The 20,311-nt window shown below is 51.8% G+C and overlaps 1 protein-coding gene across 8 annotated transcripts in view; it reads right to left on the reverse strand.

The window, feature by feature from the left end:
• Positions 1 to 7: 7 nt before the first annotated feature.
• DLEC1 (DLEC1 cilia and flagella associated protein) overlaps positions 8 to 20,311 on the reverse strand; it is an 80,097-nt gene continuing 59,793 nt past the window's right edge. For 3 of the 8 annotated variants that reach the window (XM_063612086.1, XM_063612096.1, XM_055282902.2), the window contains 18 exons: positions 15,213 to 15,366; positions 14,434 to 14,544; positions 13,371 to 13,501; positions 12,652 to 12,843; positions 11,210 to 11,280; positions 10,600 to 10,751; positions 8,519 to 8,637; positions 7,926 to 7,996; positions 6,315 to 6,520; positions 6,084 to 6,200; positions 5,873 to 5,998; positions 5,671 to 5,765; positions 5,361 to 5,445; positions 4,948 to 5,166; positions 2,027 to 2,188; positions 861 to 1,110; positions 439 to 562; positions 8 to 344 (listed from right to left, as the gene is read on the reverse strand). In XM_063612086.1, the coding sequence (XP_063468156.1) occupies positions 221 to 344; positions 439 to 562; positions 861 to 1,110; positions 2,027 to 2,188; positions 4,948 to 5,166; positions 5,361 to 5,445; positions 5,671 to 5,765; positions 5,873 to 5,998; positions 6,084 to 6,200; positions 6,315 to 6,520; positions 7,926 to 7,996; positions 8,519 to 8,637; positions 10,600 to 10,751; positions 11,210 to 11,280; positions 12,652 to 12,843; positions 13,371 to 13,501; positions 14,434 to 14,544; positions 15,213 to 15,366 (2,509 nt within the window). In that variant the 3' untranslated portion in view covers positions 8 to 220. Of the gene's footprint in view, positions 345 to 438; positions 563 to 860; positions 1,111 to 2,026; positions 2,189 to 4,491; positions 5,167 to 5,360; positions 5,446 to 5,669; positions 5,769 to 5,872; positions 5,999 to 6,083; positions 6,201 to 6,314; positions 6,521 to 7,925; positions 7,997 to 8,518; positions 8,638 to 10,599; positions 10,752 to 11,209; positions 11,281 to 12,651; positions 12,844 to 13,370; positions 13,502 to 14,433; positions 14,545 to 15,212; positions 15,367 to 20,311 lie in introns of those variants that run through there. The other 5 variants (XM_055282927.2, XM_055282919.2, XM_063612089.1 and 2 more) reach the window with 5 other exon arrangements.

A 20,311-nucleotide genomic window follows, 5' to 3' on the forward strand; every position in this document is an offset into this window, starting at 1 on the left:
AGTGGTCTCTACTGTGATGTGGTCTGTCCTTTATGTTTGCTCTGAGGACATATCATGAGGGCCTAGGCTGAGACCATTGTGGAAGGGGGTTCTTCCATTCCAGGAGCTGCCCAGAGGTCCCCAGGTCCCCAAGTCTGTGTCTTTGTGCTGCAGATCTGCTCCTAATCCCTGGGCGATGTTTGTTTATTCTCCAGCTGGGGCCTGGGGCTGGGGCAGAGCCTCAGGGCTGGTGAGGCAACATGTATCTCTCATCATAGGAGCCTCGGCCCCGGAGCTGCAGGGTGCAGGACTTCTCACCAAGCACACCTTCCACCACCATCGTGGACTCGTACAGCTCACTACTCCTGTGGGGAGCATGTGGGGGCTGAGGTTAGGAGGCACCTGGGCAGGGGGTCTAGGCTCTGTGGGCAGTTTGGGGAAGGTTGGAAGGGGCTGTACCTGGCAGTGAAGAAAACCTGAAAGGCGATGGAGGTTGGGGGTGCATTGGCGGATCGTGCTTCTAGCAGCCCACTATTTGGGGAGACCCCGAAGGCCACAGTGGTCTTGGCTGGCTCCTGCTGGCCTACACCAAAGGGAAGGGAACACACATGAGTGCAGGCAGCCCCATGTACTCCCACAGGAAGACTTCACCCACCCCCAGGCCTGTACCTCTGGTCTTGCTCAGCACTGCAGGGCAGGGCAACCCTGAGATCATGTGGGGTTGGGGGGACTGGCTGCTCTGTGGAAATTCCAAGTGGTGCCTGCCCTGGGAGCCTGCATGCAGAGACAGGGCACAGGGGCCCCTTCCTGGGGGTCTTCTCTTGGCACAGCCCTGTAGGGGACCAGTGGGTAGGTGGCATACCCTGATAGGTAGGACATACCCATCAGCATAGTCCAGTAGCTTCGGCAGCCACTCAGGTTCATCAGGTAGACCTCCCGGACTTGCTGCTGGTTCACAAAGCAGGTCCCAAAGTCCACCCAGCTGGTGGAGAGCTGCAGCTCAGGCACAGCCACCACGGCCCGCAGGGGCACCACCTGTGGGAGACCAGGCAACCTTGTCCATTCTGGGTGGGCTCTGAGCCAGGGCCTCTGGGACACAGAGAACCCTGCTGACCCCAAGCGCTGATGCTCCTGAAGAAAATGGGAAGCGCCCAGCAGTTGGCAGGAGGCCAGTGCCACCTTCGAAGGCTACAGGCTGCTACTGGGCGTCTGTGCAGGGAAAGGGCCAGGGTGATATCCATTCCCCCGCTATCCCTGCCTCCCTAACTCATAAAGCTCCAGTCCCTGCACCCTGGCTGGTTGGGCCACCCTTCTTCACCCCTCCTCCTGTGGTGGCCCCCAAGGCCCAGCCCTCGGCTCCTCTCAGGCCATGGACCATTTGTCTGTGTCCCTTGGCCATAGGCCCCACCTGTGCCCTCCTCTATCTCCTGGCAGCCCCTGCATCACACTCAGACACTGCCATGCACCATCCCACGGCCTCAGCCCCAGCAGCTGCCCAGGTGCCAGGCTGCAGAGCCTTGGCTCCACTGTTCAGCCTCCTGTCCCCGGCCTCTCTGGAGTCTTCCCCAGGCCACTCCTTCACACTCCTTACCAGCAGCCCCTGCTTAGCCTCCACACTACGGCCTGGTGACCTTCTGGTCTGTGGTGCTCGCCCTGGTGCTTGAAGCCTGGCAAGCCCCAGGGCTGTCCCTCGCAGCTGCCTCAGGTGCTCTGTCCCCACCCATCAGGCCTTTCTTTTGGCCTGGCTGTCAACGTGTTTCCCTTCCTTGATTAAATGGTGTACAGGCTTCATGTACCACCTCCTGCAGGGAGCCTTCCCTGATTTCCCACACTCGGGCCCCTCACCTGTCTTTGGGCTCAGGAGGCAGGTGAGGGTGGATGGCCCTCATCTCTCTGCACACAGGGCCTCTTCTAGAGACTGAGCCCCAGGACAGAGGCAGGGGCTCCTTATTTCTGAGGGCCCTGCTAGGTCTTTCCTCTGGCCCCAGCAGAACAGAGCCCAGCCCACTTCCACCCTCCTCCACATGTAGGTGGGCCTGGGGCGTGCCTGAGTGGTCTGGTTGGTGTACTCCAGGAGCAGGTTCTGAGTAAACACCATCTCTCTCTCTCCACTCGCGCTCTGCCGAATGTCCACTCCAGGCAGTGTGTGGTCGGCCGGGAGCTTCTGATAGGAGAGCAGCTCCAGGGAGAGTGAGAAGGACACGTTCACCTGAGCAGATGTGGACGTAGTGTCATCTCCAGCTGCAGAGGGCAGGTGGCCACTTCCCCACCTGGAGCTCCATCCTCCTTCCCTCCCAAGCCCAGCCCCTGAAAGCCCTGACTGGCCCAGCCTTGCCCAGCCAACAGCCCAGCAGCTCCCCAACCTGGTGCTTTCATTCCACAAGCACTGCCCAGCACCTACTCTGCCCAACACCCACTCTGCCCAACACCCTGCTAGTGTCAGGGACAAGTCATGTCTGCCTTCAGAGGTCAGAGGCTAGAAGGGAAGGGACATGAGCAAGTTGCCCTTTACCACTTCAAATGCCCAGGGCTGTGGTTAGGCTCAGAGGCAGAGGAAGGACTTGGTCTGTGTGCTGAGGACAGTGAGGAGCCTCTGACAGGTCACTGACCTGGCGGGGAGGTGGGCCGCAGACAACACATGAGTGTGATGATGCCAGACCAGGGGCTGAGGCTGTAACTGAGGCTGGAAAGGATGGAGCTTGGACTCCTGGCTCCCAGCACAGGTCCTTGGTACAAGCTTATCAGAATCAACCGTGAGGCACTTGTTAAAAATACAAATTCTTGGGCCTCACCCAGACTTTCACATCTCTGGAGGTGGGGTCTGGGAGCTGCTGCCTTAACAAGCTTTGTCAAGGGTATTAATTTGCTGGGAGCAGTGGCTTACATCTGTAATCCCAGCACTTTGGGAGGCTGAGGTGGGAGGATCGCTTGAGCCCAGGAGTTCAAGACCAGCCTGGGCAATATAATGAGACCTTACCTCTGCAAATAATAGCTGGGCATGGTGGCATGCGCCTGTGGTCCCAGCTACTTGGGATGCTGAGGTGGGAGGATTGCTTGGACCCCCAGGCAGTTGAGGCTTCAGTGAACCATGATCATGCCACTGCACTCCAGCCTGGGTGACACAGCAAGACCCAATCTAAAAAAAAAGAGGCTGGCCCGGCACGGTGGCTCACACCTGTAATCCCAGCATTTTGGGAGGCCGAGGTGGGCGGATCACGAGGTCAGGAGATCGAGACCATCCTGGCTAACACGTTGAAACCCCGTCTCTACTAAAAATACAAAAAATTAGCCGGGCATAGTAGCGGGCACCTGTAGTCCTAGCTACTTGGGAGGCTGAGGCAGGAGAATGGCGTGAACCCAGGAGGCGGAGCTTGCAGTGAGCCAAGATTGCGCCACTGCACTCTAGCCTGGGCGACAGAGCGAGACTCCGTCTCAAAAAAAAAAAAAAAAAAAAAAAAGCCACTGATTTATTGCCAGGCTTAGAAACTGCTGTCCTAAACCAAGAAATGGGTGTAGAGATGAAGAAAAGAGAATAGTGTTGGGAGAACTTTAGGAGGGGGCATCCTCAGGGCTTGGTGGCTTGGTCAGGACAAGGGGTGCCAGAGCTCTGGGCATGAGCAAGGGGGCTGGGGGTGGTATTTGCTGAGACAAAATGCCACCACAAAAAGGAGGCACAGATGTGGGGCAGGACAAGGTGGGGAGGGGATGGGGAGTTCACTTTGGACAGGTTGAGTTTGGCTCTAGAGCCTGGGAGATAATTCTGGCCAGGAGCCAGAAACCTGAGCATTGTTAGCACACAGAGGATGAGATGCAGCACCATTAATTATGTGATGTCCTTTTTCTGGAACCTTTGGGCTTCCCCAGAGCTGCCAAGGACTTTTAAATGCCTGGTGGCTAACCGCCGTGTCTCCTTGGAAGCTCTGGTGGAATGGAACCTCTGGCTGTGCTCTGGGCCTTCCCCGCCATTTAGCTCGTTGAAGGGAGCAAACACAAAGTGGGTCAAGGGTGCCATTCTGTCTTCTGCAATTCCGTGTGTGTCCCTGACCTCCATGATAAAGTCCTCGGGGAGTTCCATCACCTAGCCCAGCATCTAGTACACAGCAGGCCCTCGCTACACAGTGGAGTATACATTGGACAGAGAGAATATGGCTGTTCACTGAGGCTCTGGAAATGGATGAGACAACCCAGAAATGTGCAGAGTGAGGCTAGGGCCTGGCAGAGTTCAAGGGAGCACAGCATAAAGGGAAGCCCTCCAAGGAGAAGAAGAAAGAGGGCCTCTGAAGCAGGAGGGGAAGTATGAGACAGGGCGGGGCTGTCTACCCTCAGCCTGCCTCTGCACACCCTGGAAGCCCACTGTGCAGATACAGGTGTGCGCACACTCAGCCTCATTCCAGTTGCCTCAGAGACCAGAGGAAGAAGTTGATGGTTTCCACTGAGGTCCTGACATTCCCAAGACCTTCCCCTACCTAACCAACTCTGAAAATCCAGGATCCAGTTATCACTGAGAATTAGTCGGAAGAGGAAAATTTACGTTAGAACCTGGAGTGTCTTACAATTACGGCAACCCCATGGGCTCACCTGAGCTGGGACACAAACCCTGAGCTTGCACAGGAGGATGGAGTCTGTGGGAAGGGGAGGTGCTCACAGGAATGCATCAGCCTCCGCCAGCATCTCAGCAGTGGGGACTAAGAGGGAAAGGGAAGTCTGGGGACATTTCTGGAACACGTGCATGCATGTATGTGAACACAACGTCTGGTGTGTCCATGCCCAGGTCAGCCACTTGTGCAGAGGTGCCGAATGTGGTGTCTCTGGTGGGAGTGCACCCCCGAGTGTTCATGCAGGGTATGGCAGGGTCAGGCATGCAGTTTGCGTCTGGGTACAAGCACGTGAGGGAGGTGTGCAGGGTTGCTGTCTGTACGCATGCGAGGGTGTGCCATCGAGGCAAGGGCTGCAGACTCCCCCACTGACCAGCATGTTCTCCTGTGCTCGGAGCACCAGCTGCTTGTCCGCTGAGGCTGTCTCCTCCTCACACTCCTGCTTCTGGCCAGGGCCAGGAGCTCTGTGGTCCCGGCTCACCCCATCTTGAGAAACTGAGAAGGGCCTGGAGACCACGAGCCGGAAGTAGTGTGGGATCTCTGTAGTGTTGGTCAGCTTCAGGTGGTGGGTGGTCACCAGCTTACTCAGCACCTGGGCAGCCACAGAGGTAGGAGGCAGGGAATGCATCTTGTCTCTCTCTTCAACCCCATGGCTCTAGGGTAGGGCTGGGAGGGCTGGGGGAGGGGATTTGGACTCAGACTATAAGGCCTGAGTCCTAGAAGGGCACACAGAGACATCTGAGGTCCAGGTAAGCTGGCAGGGCCAGAGGGTGGCAGCACACTCACCCCAGAGCAGGGCTGCTCAGGAATGAGGTCACTGGCCTGGCACTGGAATTCCATACTGCCGCTGTAGTCCAGCTCCACACTTAGCCTGCCCAGCAATAGGCATTGTTGGGGCAAGCTAGGTGCCTGGGGCCTCCTGGCTGCTCCCACTCTGCTCATCCAGCCTCGGGCCAGCCTTTCCCTGGGCTCCTCTGCTGACTTCTCCCACCCATGCCCGTCCTTTTGCTCTGAGAACCCTGCCTGGCTCCACTAGTGCCTGGTGAGGGTGCACCCCATGGGGATGAAAGGAGATGGGGCACCCCAGCTGACTCACTGTGCAGGCCTCACGTAGCTATGCAGGTCCAGTTTCAAGGGTCCCACCGCAAAGTCCTGCAGGCGATGCCTCTTCCCTGGAATCTCCCTTTCCACCTACTGAGCCCAAGTCTGATCACAGCTGATCCCTGGGCTGAGCAGGCAGCATGCTACCCAGGAGGGAGCAGTGGCTGTGGCCCCCACCCCAGGCCAGAAGAGCTCACCTTGCTGTCCAAGCTCATGAAACCCAGGGCGTAGCCAGTACACTCCACCTTGTGCAGGATCTCAGGGCTGAGCACCATGGGGGTGAAGGAGATGTAGATGGTGCTGCTGCCCCCAGCAGGGACCACCTGGTATAGACACAGCAGCCTTAGCACTGTCCCATGCCCACTGGCTGGCCAATGCAGACAGCTCCCAGCCCCTACTCCAACTCACCACCTGCTTGGGGCTGATACAGTATAGGTGGCCGGAGGGCACCCCCTCATGTGCCTGCAGGATGACTGAGATGAGCTTCTGTGCCACCCTATTGCTGGCACTGGAGCTGCCCTCAACCTGTCACCAAGGAGTCACTGAGGTTCACGCAGTCACTGAGGTTCAACTAGCCTACTGGCGACCCCTCAGTGGTCCTCAGTGGCCAGCCTGCCCCGCCCCTCCACCCCTGCTCACTGATGAGTCAGTTTCATGGCTGAATTCCAATGAACTGGAGGGGCTTGGGGACCAGAGGAGGCAGCCACCCTCAGGGGTATCAGGGCACACAAGCTCATTCCCGGCTTGGTCCCGCAGCGGGAAAGGTGGCCCGTAAAACACCAGCAGCTCCACCAGCCGGTCTTCCTTGTCTTCTGGAACATAGGTCTCCCAATCCAGGCGGATGTCTGGGGCAGATGTTGGGGGCAGGGTGAGGAATAAGGGAGGAGCAGACAACCCCCCCCCCCGGGCCCCCTCCTCCTCATACCTCCAGACAGAGATAACCCGTTCTCCCATACCCGGGTGGAGGGGGTGCCTCTCTGCCTCTCTAATGCCACTTCCAGGCAATTCTCATTTAAAATTTTAAAAAAGGCTTTACAGGCTTATGCCGTCTGGCTCTATCACCTGAGTCCTCATGGTCACAAGACCAGGTCTCCATGTCCAGAAGCCTGAACGCAGGCGCTCTGCTCTCTCCCCACAGCTGCTTCTCCTTCCAGCCTGTTTGTGAGCAGGCTGGGCTCTCTAACCCCCACATGCCCTTCCTTCTCCCCATCTATCCATCAGCCTATGTCAGCTTTCACGTCCTTCCCCAGCCAGACTAGTCTTTGGGGGCCGCCATGTCCACCTCTGTCTTGCCAGCATCCTCGTATCTCCTTTGGCACCCATCTGGCAACACCTAACCTTGAAAGAACTGAACTGCACCGTCCCTCTGAGTACCACTGGGGGAAGTCCCCCAGGCTGAACAGATTGCCACCCCCATCAATCTGTCCCCAACCTAAACTGGGGCTCCCCATTGCTCTCTCTCCAGTGTGCACCATGACAATGTCAAACTGTCCCTGCCCTCCTCCGACACCTCTGTCTGCCTCCCCACACCCAGCCGGTGGCCCCACCTCATCTCCCAGAAGCCCCCAAACTGAGAAGTCCCCAAAGTCCTGTCCCAAACCTAGACATCTGCCTGCATCAAACCCATCTTCCCCTCCCCCTCCTGCCTTCAGTCCTGCTCGCAGCCCTCCGCAGGGGCCGGCGTGGCCAGGGCCCCCTCTTCAGTGGCGCCAGCTTCCTCTCCTAACCCTTCCTCCAGCCGAGAGCACTCTTTGCCCCCACATGCTCCCCTGGCCCACATCGGCTTATCCTTCCTCTTAGACTCAGCCTACACTCTGCCTCCCCTCCACAGGGGACCCTGGCCCCTCAACACGTTCCCCCAGCACTCCGGCCTCCCCTTCAATTGTATGCCACACACTCCACACACTGCAGCCCACAGTCACGTCTGTCCCACCCGTCAGGAGGGAAGCCCCTCGGCAGACACTCTGCTGTCCTGTCCCCACTGTATCCCCAGCAGCTCTCAGGCAGCTCAGTCCTGCCGGCTGGAGGAATGAGAAAGGGATCCCCTCTTATTGTCTGTTCCTCCACACAGCAACTCTGATGAGAGCAGGGCATCCGTGGGCCCATCCACACTTCCATAACCACAGGCCCCCTGGACACCTGGGTCCTGTTCATGGGCCATCGGCTTCCCTCCCACCTTCCCTCCCAGCCTGGCTCACCACAAGGCACAGCCTGTGGCAAGAGCCCTGATTTCTCTCATGCATGTCTTACCACAGGGGCTGGAGTTATTCAGGCGAAGGGTTCGGGTAACTGTGTCTCCTCCGGAGACCTGGGTGCCGAACCTGGAGGCGGACAGACTGGATTCAGTACAGCCACAGGCAGCGTACACCTTGCAGGTAGGGGGGAGGGCTGAGACTGGGGGCTTAGGCAGGGGGAAGTACCACAGTGGTCTGGCCTCACTCGAGAATTAATGAGACCCGGGGCTGGGGCCTTCCCCAGGCGGCACCAGGTGAGCTGGGCTCTGGGGCTGCCCTGTGCCCTGGCAATCCACCCACCTGCCCTGAGCAGACTGTGCTGATTCCAGTTCAACTGTGCCGGGGGCCCCAGGGCTGGTGCTGACCTTGGACCACACTGACTACTCGCCACTTCTGCCCTACAAAATCCCTCAGAGATGTCCAGGTGATGGCCATGTCCCCTGAGGCCACCTTCCCCCAGGGAAACCCTGGCCTGGAACCTTCTTGTAGGTGGCACCAATGGCCCTAGGCCAGCTGGAGAATAACAAGCCGACGTGGGCAGCCCAGCCCGGAGGCTGGAGGGTTTCGGGGGCTACCAGGGAGCAGAGGCTCAGGCTGAGCACGGAGCACCTGATGGCTGGTTCCTTCTGGGCCTGGTCGGTAGTGTAGGAGGTGGTCCTCAGGGAGCTGATGGGGCAGCCCACCGCTGCCATGTGCACTGGGATGACTGCCGGTGGCAGGTCTCCCACCTGCAAACACACCCCAGCCCTTTGTCACTCCTGTCACCGGTTGCCACCACATCCCCTCTGGGCAGGGCCTCCACTTGTCCAGCCAGCCCAGGGGCCCCACAGTTTGGTCCCAGCCTCACTGTGTACCACTCTGTCTTCTCTCCCACTTCCCACCATCTCCACTCTCCCTCCCAGCCAGGCAGCCTGCACAAAGCTCCCAGCCTGAGGACTGTTTTTTTTGTTTGTTTGTTTTTTTAGTAGACACAGGGTCTTACTATATTGCCCAGGCTGGTCTCAAACTACTGGCCTCAAGCAATCTTCCTGCCTCAGCCTCCTAAAGTGTTGGAACTACAAGTGTGAGCCACTGCACCTGGCAAGCTTGAGGCTCTTCGGCCTCTGGTAGTCCCTTTGATCAAATTTCTGTCTTTTAAATGAAAAGAAGTTTATTTCTTTTCTCTGCTAATCAAAAGTAATAAGTCTTATTTTTAGAAAATATAAGAGTGTGATAATCACCTCCAATCCTACTTCTGCAGCATGACTTACTGTTAGCATTTCAGTGTACAAGTGTCTACACTTCTTTCGTGAAGACCCAGATATAAATGGGTAGCATGCTGCACATGCCTTTAATAATCTTTTAACAATATAGGATTATTATTATTATTTTTGAGAGAGTCTTGCTCCATCGCTCAGGCTGGAGTGCAGTGGCATGATCTCGGCTGACTGCAACCTCTACCTCCTGGGCACAAGTGATCCTCCCACCTCAGCCTCCTGAATAGCTGGGACCAGAGACATATGCCATCACGCCCAGCTAATTTTTGTATTTTTTGTAGAGAAGGGGTTTTGCCATGTTGCCCAGGCTGCTCCCAAACTCCTGAGCTCAAGACATCCACCCACCTCAGCCTCCCAAAGTGCTGGGATTACAGGCATGAACCACTGCACCCAGCCAACAATATAGGATTAATTTTTACTAATAATACAGCATCATATAACAGGCTGTGCAGAATTCCCTTAGGGATGTGGCCCAATGTCTGTATCCACTCCTCTACTGACAGACATGGAGAAGGGGGCTCAAAGCACCCTTTCCCCTGTATCTTCACCAACAACTTCTAAACCTTGCTAATGTGTCAAAACCAGCATTTTGTGGCTCTTTTGATTTTGCATTTCTTTAATTATCAGTGGTGGTGACAGATTTTAATATGTTTATTGGCCGTCTGTATTTGTCTTTCTTGGAGTTGTTTATTCAAACCTTGCCCACTTGGGATTCTTTTCCCCAGCTTCCTGTTATTTAAGATCCCTTTTTATATTAACATGATCAATTCTTTGTCATACATAACACACACAATTTAAAGCAAATATCTACTACAATTAATCTGTTCAATTTACTGAATAGTTCATGAAAATCTTCTATTTAACAACTTAACGGTAGGATGACATATGCATGTTTCATCCCTCCAGACTAAACTAGGGGTGCCTTGCTGGTTACCTTATTCATCCCTGTATCCTCCACAGTACAGTGGCCCACACAGGAACCCACACACAGTAGATGCTCCATTTATGCTGAGTGCTGGAGCAGTTAAATGGACCCCTGGGTGAGCCCCACCGAGGGCGGGGCAAGGACGTGGCTCTGGAAGGCTGCTACTGTCCCTCCACTCCACACTCCCTACTCCAGGTCTTGGGTCCTGGCCCAGGCAGCAGCCTACTGCCTCCTCTTCCCTCCTCAATTTGGCCCCAGCCCTGCACCTCCTGGGAAAAGGTGTGGAAAGTTCTACTGCTTATGAGGACCCCTCCTGCCTAAAATGCCTCAGCCAGAACCCCAGAGGCTGCCTCAGACACAAATGCCCATCCCAAGCTCGGTGAGCATTGCGTTTCAACCTGGTGAGGTCTGAGAGTCTGAGGGCCAGGTGTTGGAGGGGAGAGAGGCTGAAGGCGAGGGCTGGGCAGACTCTCCACCCCCTAGGCCACTGCCCTCCTGTGTGCCCTTACCGTGCAGATGAGGTTGTCCCAGTACTCGCCCCACATGTTGGCACAGCCTGTGATGTCAATGCCTAGCTGCTGGTGGGGCCCCAGCATGCCCTGGGAAATGTGAGGGAAGAAAGCAGCTCCTTTCCCGTGGGATAGCATGCTCTCCATAAAATCTGGGAAAGAACCGTGACTGTGGGGGATTCACGGGCCTGGGGTTGGGAGTGAGGTCCAAACCCTCAGGTGTGAACAAAGCACTGTCCCCGACAAGCCACCCTCCAGCCTCTACTTGGTCAGGCTACATGTGCCCTCCTCCTGGAAGCCCGGAATCCAGGGGCAAGCTACTCAGGGTCCTGCGTGGTCAGCCTCTCTACTCCCTGAGAGACCGGGTCCCCATGGGAGCCCTCCCTTATGAGCCACTCCCATCCCAAATGGAGTCCAGGCCCTGTGCATGAGCCTGTGCCCTAGAAGGGAAGTGGCCTCAACAGGAAGAGGCATTGTCAGGTGGAGAGCCTTGGCCATCTGAGAGCAGTCTCTGGTCCTAGTCCCACTCCCTGGCAGCTGCCGGCTCACATCCACAGAAGGCCATGGCTCTGGCCATGGCCTGGGCCCCGAAGCCCCTGGTGGCGCTTACCCAGCTGCTTTCGCTTGGCCAGGTGCTCTTGCATCCATACTGTCTTTAGCAGGGCAGGAGGCATGTCGGGACTTTACAAATGGAGACACAGAAATAGTATCAAGTCAGACAAGCCTGTCCCAAGACCTGAGCCAGGTTCTAGAGCAACCAGCATTCTACCAGGTGCCCAGCAGAGGAAGGTGGCGCCCTGCCTGCTCTTCCCAGGGGAGAGCTGGTCAGTTCTTTCCTTTACCTCCTTCTCTGGTCTTTGCTCCCACAGTACCCCTACCATTCAAACATCCCCAGCTGCAGGCCACCCGCTGGCTGCAGGGATTACCTCCCCAGAAACCCAGGCAGGCTCTGAAGCAGGACTCCCTGCCCACATGCTCTGTGCCATGGTTACTCCTGGACACAAACCCAGCCCAGACTCCCCATCTCTAGCCCAGAATTCTGAAACAGGCCCATTTCCAGTTTTTCCTGCTGACATCTGTCCAGCATTGGGTACACACTAGCTTTCCACAATAGAAAGTTAGTGCCTTATAAAGTGTTCATGGCTCCCCTTCCACCCATAGCCATGGTTTCTAAGTTGGGCCCTCTTGCTTCACTAGATTAGGTGGTGAGGTGTCCACACAGTGGGGATTCCAGAAAAAAAAAAGTCCTAAATTATAATGTTTGATTTCAAGTTAGAGATTTGCAAAATTCCTGAATATTTAACAATCAGTTCTCCTGAACCAGTGCTAGCTGGTTCTGGCACACCTCTGTGTGTGTGTGTGTGTGTGTGTGTGTGTGTGTATAAGCATGTATGTATGTGCATGTGTATGCGTGTATGTTTATGTGTATATGTGTGTGCATGTGTGTATGTGTATACATGTATGTGTGTATATTTGTGTCTGCATGTGTATGTATATGTGTATATGCATGTGTATGGGTATGCATGTGTATATGTATGTGTGTGTCTGTGTGTGTGTCTGTGTATGTGTAAGCAGCACTCTAGATCTTGCCTCTGTCCTTACACATAGTAGCTTTGCTGATCACTGTCTGATCTATGGGGCACCCCATCTCACTCTCCACATGTCAGCCCAGGCACGCTATCAGTGGTCCCTGAAGACTCCCTGCTCCTGAACTATTCCTCCCACCCCTTGGCCTGCACTGTTCCTTCTGTCTACAGTAACTTCTCCCTCACTACAGGCCCATCTGCCTGGTCCATCAGAAGCCTCCATTCCAGCAGGCCAGGCTGAGGAGAAGGGGCCACAATCCCAGCCTCTCCCACAGGCCCACTCAGGGCCCGAGAAGTGGACAGCAGGAGCCATTTCCTCTCTGCCTGTCCCCATGTCTACCTGTAAAAACACACACTCCCATCTCTCACATCGACCAGCACTGGCCACCTAAGCCACACAGAGGCTCAACAGGGTACACCCCATCCAGCTTCATCTGCCCTGGGAAGTGAAAGAAGCAAGACTTACAGGCTGGTCTTTTTGCTCAGGCTGTTTTGGGGGCTCCCGAAGTACTCAAACTTGAGGGAGAAAGGGGTCTGTATTGGGGAGCGATTGGTGAGAATGAGCTGGCGATTCACACGGGTCCTCAGTGGCACCGCTGAGCCAAAGTCCAGGCGGAGCTCCTTTGGGTGGCCTGGCCACTGCTCTGTGCTGAAAACACTGTCCTGTGCCCATTGGTACTATGTAACACGCCACCCTTGGCCCTGCCCAGAGAGCCATCTTGGGTGGACGTGCAGAAGCTGCCCAGACACCAGGCTTCATCCTCGGACTCCTCTTTCATTGAGCTGCCAACCACAGCCCCACCTTTCCTGCCCACCCATGATGCTGAGAGAGGCCTCAAACTCTGCACAAACCGTCCCTGGCCAGGGGTAGGCTGGCATGGCTCCCAGTTGCTGGTTCTCATGTGGGCAAGCCCAGGGTACCTACAGCCCTGTCCCCTGCCATCTCCTGCCTGCCGGCGCACCATGCCTCCAAGTGTGTGTGGGGAGACCACACAGAGGGCAGGGACGGGGTAAAGGGAGCTGTCCCCACAGGAGTGGTGAGTGGCCGCAATAACACTGTGGCGTTTTCCTGGCTGCAGGAATCAGATGGGCGCAGATTGATACCACAGTGCCGTGCTGGTCCCGGGCGTGGCTGCCTCATTCCTCAGTCCACTGCCACCTCCAGACCCCCAACCCTGGGCTCACCTGCAATCAGAGCTCTCCTTAGAGATGGCGATGGCCACTTGCAGTCCCTGGGGCTTCCCAGAAATGCCTAGAACCAGTGGCTTCTTCATGCCTGACACGTGACAAGGGAGGGCCAGATGGGTCAGCTCTTCCTATAAGAAAGCCCATCCAGGGGTCAGACCAGGCCTGGGACCTCTGATATGAGCCCAGATGGTCTTCCACAGCACAGGGGATTGCTGTGGAGGGTTCAACACGAAGGCCTTGACCTCTGGCCAGGCTCATCTCCAGTCCCTCCAGTGAGCCCAGCCAGTTGGCCTGCCCTCGGCCCCAGGAGGCCTGGCTCTTTCTTTAGGGCTTATGGCTGTCTGAGTCTGCCCCAAATATCTGGGCATGCCCACGTGAAGAGAGACCCCTCAGAGAGGGCCTCTGGAGAAGCTGCACACTTCCTCTGATGAAGCTGCTACCCTAGAAATCAAACCTCCCTGAGCAAGATCTGTTCCACACCTGGACCTGCCTGTCTGTCGTCCCAGAGCTCAGGCAGACCATCCCCATATTTGCCAGTGGGAACTGAGACCTAAGTCTGCAAGTCTCTGCAAGGAGGAAGTTTTCCCACAAGAACCACAAAGGGACAGCTAGCAACGGCCCTAGGACTGAGCAGATTCCGCCCTGATGGCCTTCCTCTGGGCCACTCCAGGGGGAAACCTAGGTACCAGTTAGCCTCCCCAAGTAGTATCTGGCACAGTGCCTGCTGTGAGCAACAGCTCTGCTCTGGATGTCTGGGCAAATCGGAAAGCTGGGCCCACCTGCGGCCACAGAGAATGGCCTGGGGAGGGCAAAAGCTCGTGCCAAAGGCCAGGCATGCCAGTGTGTCTCAGGGCACATCCAGGCCTGCTCCAGGCTCTCTGACCATGTGTCCCTAGGGAGCAGACCCAGCAGGAATGGGGACCCCAGACCCAAATGCAAGAAATCTCTTCCCCACCTACAATCAGCAGTGTGGCCTAAGTAGGGCCTCCCTGGTGGCACAGGTACACATGGTTGGCAGAGTGCCTTCCCAGTCACTCAGGCCCTACATTGCCTTACTCACCTGGGTATGAGCAGTCAACTCCAACTTGAGCTGGCATTCCTCGCTCGGGCCCAGCAGGCCATGTCTGGGGGAGACTGTCACCATGCAGAAATCTGCTTGGTGCCCCAGGAGCTGGCAGACACATGAGTGAGCCTGTTGTCACTTACTGGGCTCCCAGAATGGACCAGTATCCAGAGAGTGCTCAGCACTGCTGCATGCGATGCTGGAGACTGGCAGACTGGGGCCCACAGCAAAACCGACAGGGCTGGGTGCTCACTACTGGGGATAAACCACGGGTCCCTTCTCCTCTCCTCCCCAATCCTGGATGGACTTTACCACTTGTTGGGAGGTTGTCTGGACTAAAGAAACTGCCCTTGAAGGCCCCGAGGGATGGCGAGCAGAGGGCAGACGCTTCTGGTGCACATGGATGCGGCCTTACATCCTACGACACTCAGAGCTCCCTAGTCAGCCACAGGCAGGAGCAGCACCACAACTGGGCTCCAACAGCTACCTGGGCCAGTCATGGGCTGTGCTGGCTAGGAGGCTCTAGCTGTGTTCACCAGAAACTCCTTCTTGGGCAGGGAACTGGAATTCCCTAGAGGCAGGGCAAGAAAAAGCTGGACCAGATATGCTGCTCCTTTGAGGAGCTTTTATGCACACTATGAACAAGGGACAGGCTGTGGGAGGGAGGCTGAATATCTCTGTTCTGCGAGGATATTTGGGGGACAATGCCCCCCCTCTACATGGGCCTCTGTTGCTGAGGGCTGTAGACTGCTGCCTGATGCTGTGGGCTCACTCACCTTGCCCCAGTGGAACTGGGTGGGCAGGAGCGTGCCATTGATAAGTGTGATAGTTGTCTTCGTGGGCACACCCAGGTAGAGATTTCTAACCTCCACCTGGCTGCTCTGTAGGTACACATGGGGCTTCTGTATCTCAGCATACACAGGAAGGTAGCTGGAACACAAGGAAACAAAAGGCATACTGATCAGAAGAGAAGAAGTAAAGCTGTCCCGATTTCTAGATGACATGCAGTCTATGTAGAAAATCCCAAGGTATCTATATTTTTAGAAACTCTAGAACTAATGAGTGGGTTCAGCAAAGTTTCAGGATATTAAGATTAATATACAAAAATGAATCACATTTTTATACACTAACAACGAACATGTGGAAACCGAAATTTAAAATATAGTACCATTTAAAATTGCTCAAAAAGTAGAAATCTCGGGTGTAAGAGAAATTGTTGCAAGAACGCTCTGGGCTTATTTCAAAGTGGCTTATTTCACTTTTCCTCTGGGCATATTTCAGAAGGGTTCCTTCCCCTCTCCATCCCACCCTGGCTAAACAATAGAGAATTTTTTTTCCAGTTTTCACCATGAGAACCTACTGAGCCCCCAGGATTTTTAAACTCTTAAGCTAGCCTATACTCAGCCACCAGGAATTTGTTGAAACTACCATTTAAGTGTTCTTCTGCTTCAGGTAAACTGATCTGTATTCTCAGTATTTGCCTATATCTCCAGCTTTTGGGGTGGCCACTTGTCCTGCAACGTCAACTCTCTGATAGATCTAAGAAAAATCATTGTTTCAGGTTGTTCAGTCTTTTCTTGTTGCGAGAGCAGGAGCTTGATGGGCAAGCTCTTTACGTGTCTGAACAGCTGAAGGTATTTTGTAGGTATGATTAATGTTCATAATCAGTTTAGTTTAAGTAAAGGAGATTATCCTAGATAATCTAGATGGGCCTGATTCAATTAGTTGAAAGGTCTTTCTTTTTTCTTTTTTTTTTTTTTTTGAGATAAAGTCTCACTCTGTCACCCAGGCTGGGGTGCAGTGGTGCAATCTTGGCTCACTGCAACCTCTGCCTCCCAGGTTCAAGCAATTCTACTGCCTCAGCCTCCCGAGTAGCTGGGACTACAGGCATGTGCCACCATGCCAGGCAAGTTTTTGTATTTTTAGTAGAGACAAGGTTTCACTGTGTTGGCCAGGATGGTCTCAAACTCCTGACCTCAAGTGATCTGCCCACCTTGGCCTCCCAAAGTGCTGGGATTACAAAGGTGAGCTACCGTGCCTGGCCACTAAAAGGTCTTAAAAGCAGAAATGGGGTTACCCAGACAAAGAAATTCCATGTGTTTATAACAGCTTCATCTTGTCCCCCAAAATGCCAGCATGCCCTTCCTGAAAACCTGCCCTACAGATTTTAGGCTTGCCTAGCTAGTCCCTATAGTTGTGTAAGCTGATTCTTTGTAATAAATGTCTTAATAGGTTATTAAGAAATAAATATTAAGCCTTGACTGATACAACCATATCAAGGTAAATTCATATGTAAATACAAAAGACAGAATAAATGTATTTTTGCTTACTTTTCTATTTGATTTAAAGGGCAACTATATAAACCAATGACTGTAAAACTGTCTTGATAAGCCTATAATGTATAAATATGTAATTTGTATGACAATAATAGTACAAAGGAAGGGGAGAGAATAGAGCTGAGCTATATTACAGTAACATTTCAGACTACTGAAATTAAATTGGTGTTAATCTAAACCAGACTGTTTTGAAATTAAGATATACTATAAAGCCCTGGACAACCAGTAAGAAAATAACTTTTTAAAAAGTAAAAGAAACATGGAAATTAAAATGGCTGGCCAGGCGCAGTGGCTCACGCCTGTAATCCCAGCACTTTGGGAGGCTGAGATGGGTGGATCACGAGGTCAGGAGATTAAGACCATCCTGGCTAACACAGTAAAACCCCATCTCTACTAAAAATACAAAAAATTAGCCAGGCGTGGTGGTGGGTGCCTGTAGTTCCAGCTACTCGGGAGGCTGAGGCAGGAGAATGGCGTGAACCCAGGAGGCAGAGCTTGCAGTGAGCCAAGATCGCGCCACTGCACTCCAGCCTGGGTGACAGAGCAAGACTCCATCTCAAAATAAATAAATAAATAAAATGGCATACTAGAAAATACCTATCTAACAAAGAAGAAGGCAATAATGGAAGAATGCAGGAACAAAAACACAAAATACATACAGGAAACAAATAGCAAAATGGGAGATGTAAGTTCTACTTTATCAGTATTTACATTAAATATAAAGGGATTAAACAATCCAATCAAAAGGCAGAGATTAGCAAAATGGATTTTAAAAAATTGATCCAAGTATATGCTGTTTACAAGAGACACTTTAGATTCAAAGACACAAATAGTTTCAAAGAAAAAGGATGGAAAAATATATATCATGCAACAGTACCCAAAAGAGAGCTCTAGGAGATATATGAATGTTAGATAAAATAGGCTTTAAGACAAAAATTGTTATTAGAGACAAGGAAGGATATTTTATGATTATAAAAAGATCCATTAGAAAGATATAACAATTATAAACATGTATGTATCTAACAACAGCACCCCAAAATACATGAAGCAAAAACTGACAGAATTGAAGGAGAAAACAATTCAACAATAATGGTTGAAGACTTCAACAGCCCATTTTTAATCATGGAAAAACAACTAACCAGAAGATAAACATTGAAATAGAAGATTTAAACAACCCTATAAACCAAACAGAACTAACAGGCAACACTCTACACAATAACAGCAGAATACATTATTTTTCTCAAGTGCACAAGGAATATTCTCCAGAATAGCCCATAAAACAAGCCTCGATAAGTTTTAAAGGACTATAATTATATAAAGTGGGTTCTCCAACAACAATAGAATCAAATTAGAAATCAACAACAGAAAGAAATTTGTGAAACAAAATATGTGCAAATTAAATAACACATTCATAAACAAGTCAAATAAGAAACCACAAGAAAAATTAGAAAATACTTTTATATCAATGAAAATGAAAACATGATATATGAAAAGTTATAGGATGCAACTAAGGCAGTGGTTAGAGGAAAATTTATATTTGTAAATACAATTTTCTTTAAACAAACAAACAAAAAAGAAAGATTGCAAATCAAAAACCTCAGCTCTCACCTTAAGAAACTAGAAAGAGAAGAGCAAACTAAACCCAAAGCAAGTGGAAGGACAGAATAATAAAGACCAGAAAGCAGAGATAAATGAAATAGAAAACAGAAAAACATTACAGAAAATCAACAAAAGCAAAAGCTGGTTCTTTGAAAATATTAACAACATTGATAAACCTTTAGCTAGACTAGACTGACCAAGAAAAATTTGCTCAAGACTCAAATTAGAGAAATCAGGAATGAAAGTGGGGACAACATTACTGATCATACAGAAATAAAAATAATTATCAGAAAACACCACTAACAACTATGTACCAACAAATTACATAACAGATAAAATGGACAAATTCCTGAATTCCTAGAGTGATGCAAACTACCAAAACTGAGTAAAGAAAAACATCTTTTTTTTGGGGGGTGGGGTGGGGGCTACAGGGTCTTGCTCTGCTGCCCAGGCTGGAGTGCAGTGGCACAATCTTGGCTCACTGCAGCCTCTGCCTCCCAGGTTCAAGCTATTCTCATGCCTCAGCCTCCCGAGTAGCTGGGATTACAGGCGCACGCCACCACACCCAGCTAATTTTTGTATTTTTAGTAGAAATTGGGTTTCACCATGTTGGCTAGCCTGGTCTCGAACTACTGACTTTAGGTGATCCGCCCACCTCAGCCTCCCAAAGTGCTAGGATTACAGGCATGAGCCACTGTGCCTGGCCAAGAAAAAAGTCCAAATTGATCTATGTAAGAAATTCAGTTACAAACATACCTCATGTTATTATGCTCTGCTTTACTGCACTTCACAGATACTGTGATTTTTACAAATTGAAGGTTTGTGACAACGCTGCATTGAGCAAGCCTATCAATGTCATTTTTCCAATTGATGTCCTCATTTCATGTCCCTGTGTCACGTCTTGCAAACTTTTTTGTTATAGCTGTTATGGTAACCTGTGATTAGTGATCTTTGATGTTACTACGGTAATTGTTTTGGGGTGCCATAAACAGCAACCATATAAGACAATGGGCTCAACTGGTAAATGCTGTATGCATTTTGACTGCTCTACTTACTGGTCATTCCCATCTCTCTCCCTCTCCTCAGGCCTCCCTATTCGTTGAGACACAACAATATTGAAATTAGACCAACTAATAACCCTACAATAGACTCTAAGTCTTCAAGTGAAAAGAAGAGTTGTACATATCTCACTTTAAATCAAAATGATCAAGCTAAAAATGATTAAGCTTAGTGAGGAAGGCACACTCAAAGCTGACACAGGCAGAAAGCTAGCTTTGTGCCAAACAGACAAATTGTGAATCCAAAGAAATGTAATACCAAACAAATGCCCTATTTGTGAAAATTTTGAAGTAAAAGATAATAAAGCAAATAAAATGTTATGCAAACAAGGAAAAGAAAATAGGAGAAAGAAAGAATGTGATCAGGTTAACTGGTAAAACAGAGAACAAAACTGCTGCTTGAAATCCCTGCACAGGTTACGTGCAATGCAATCCTTAACGATGGAATGAGGGCATCAAAGGGCGGGGGAGCTGAGCAAAGCACTGCTGAAGATCGATTGGCTTAGCCAGGTCAGGGCTCCAGCCCCAGAGGTCAGAGCAACACATGAAAGAGTGGGCTGCCCCAGGCACAGAAGTCAAATATCACATGATCTCACTCAAGTGGGTGCTAAAAATGTGTACATATGGACATAGAGATTGGAATGACAGACAATGGAGACTCGGAAGGGTGAGGACGTAGGAGGGAAATGGGTGATGAGAAATTAGTTCATGAGTACAATGTATGCTATTTGAGTGATGGATACCCTAAAGCCCTGACTTGACCACTATATAATCTAAGCATGTAACAAAATTGCACATGTCCCCATAAATTTGTACAAATAATAAAAATTAAAATTGAAAATTAAGAAAAAGATTGGGCTGCCACAGTATTTGCCCCCACTG

This window comes from Symphalangus syndactylus, chromosome 1, assembly GCF_028878055.3.
Source record: "Symphalangus syndactylus isolate Jambi chromosome 1, NHGRI_mSymSyn1-v2.1_pri, whole genome shotgun sequence".
Lineage (NCBI taxonomy): Eukaryota > Metazoa > Chordata > Mammalia > Primates > Hylobatidae > Symphalangus > Symphalangus syndactylus.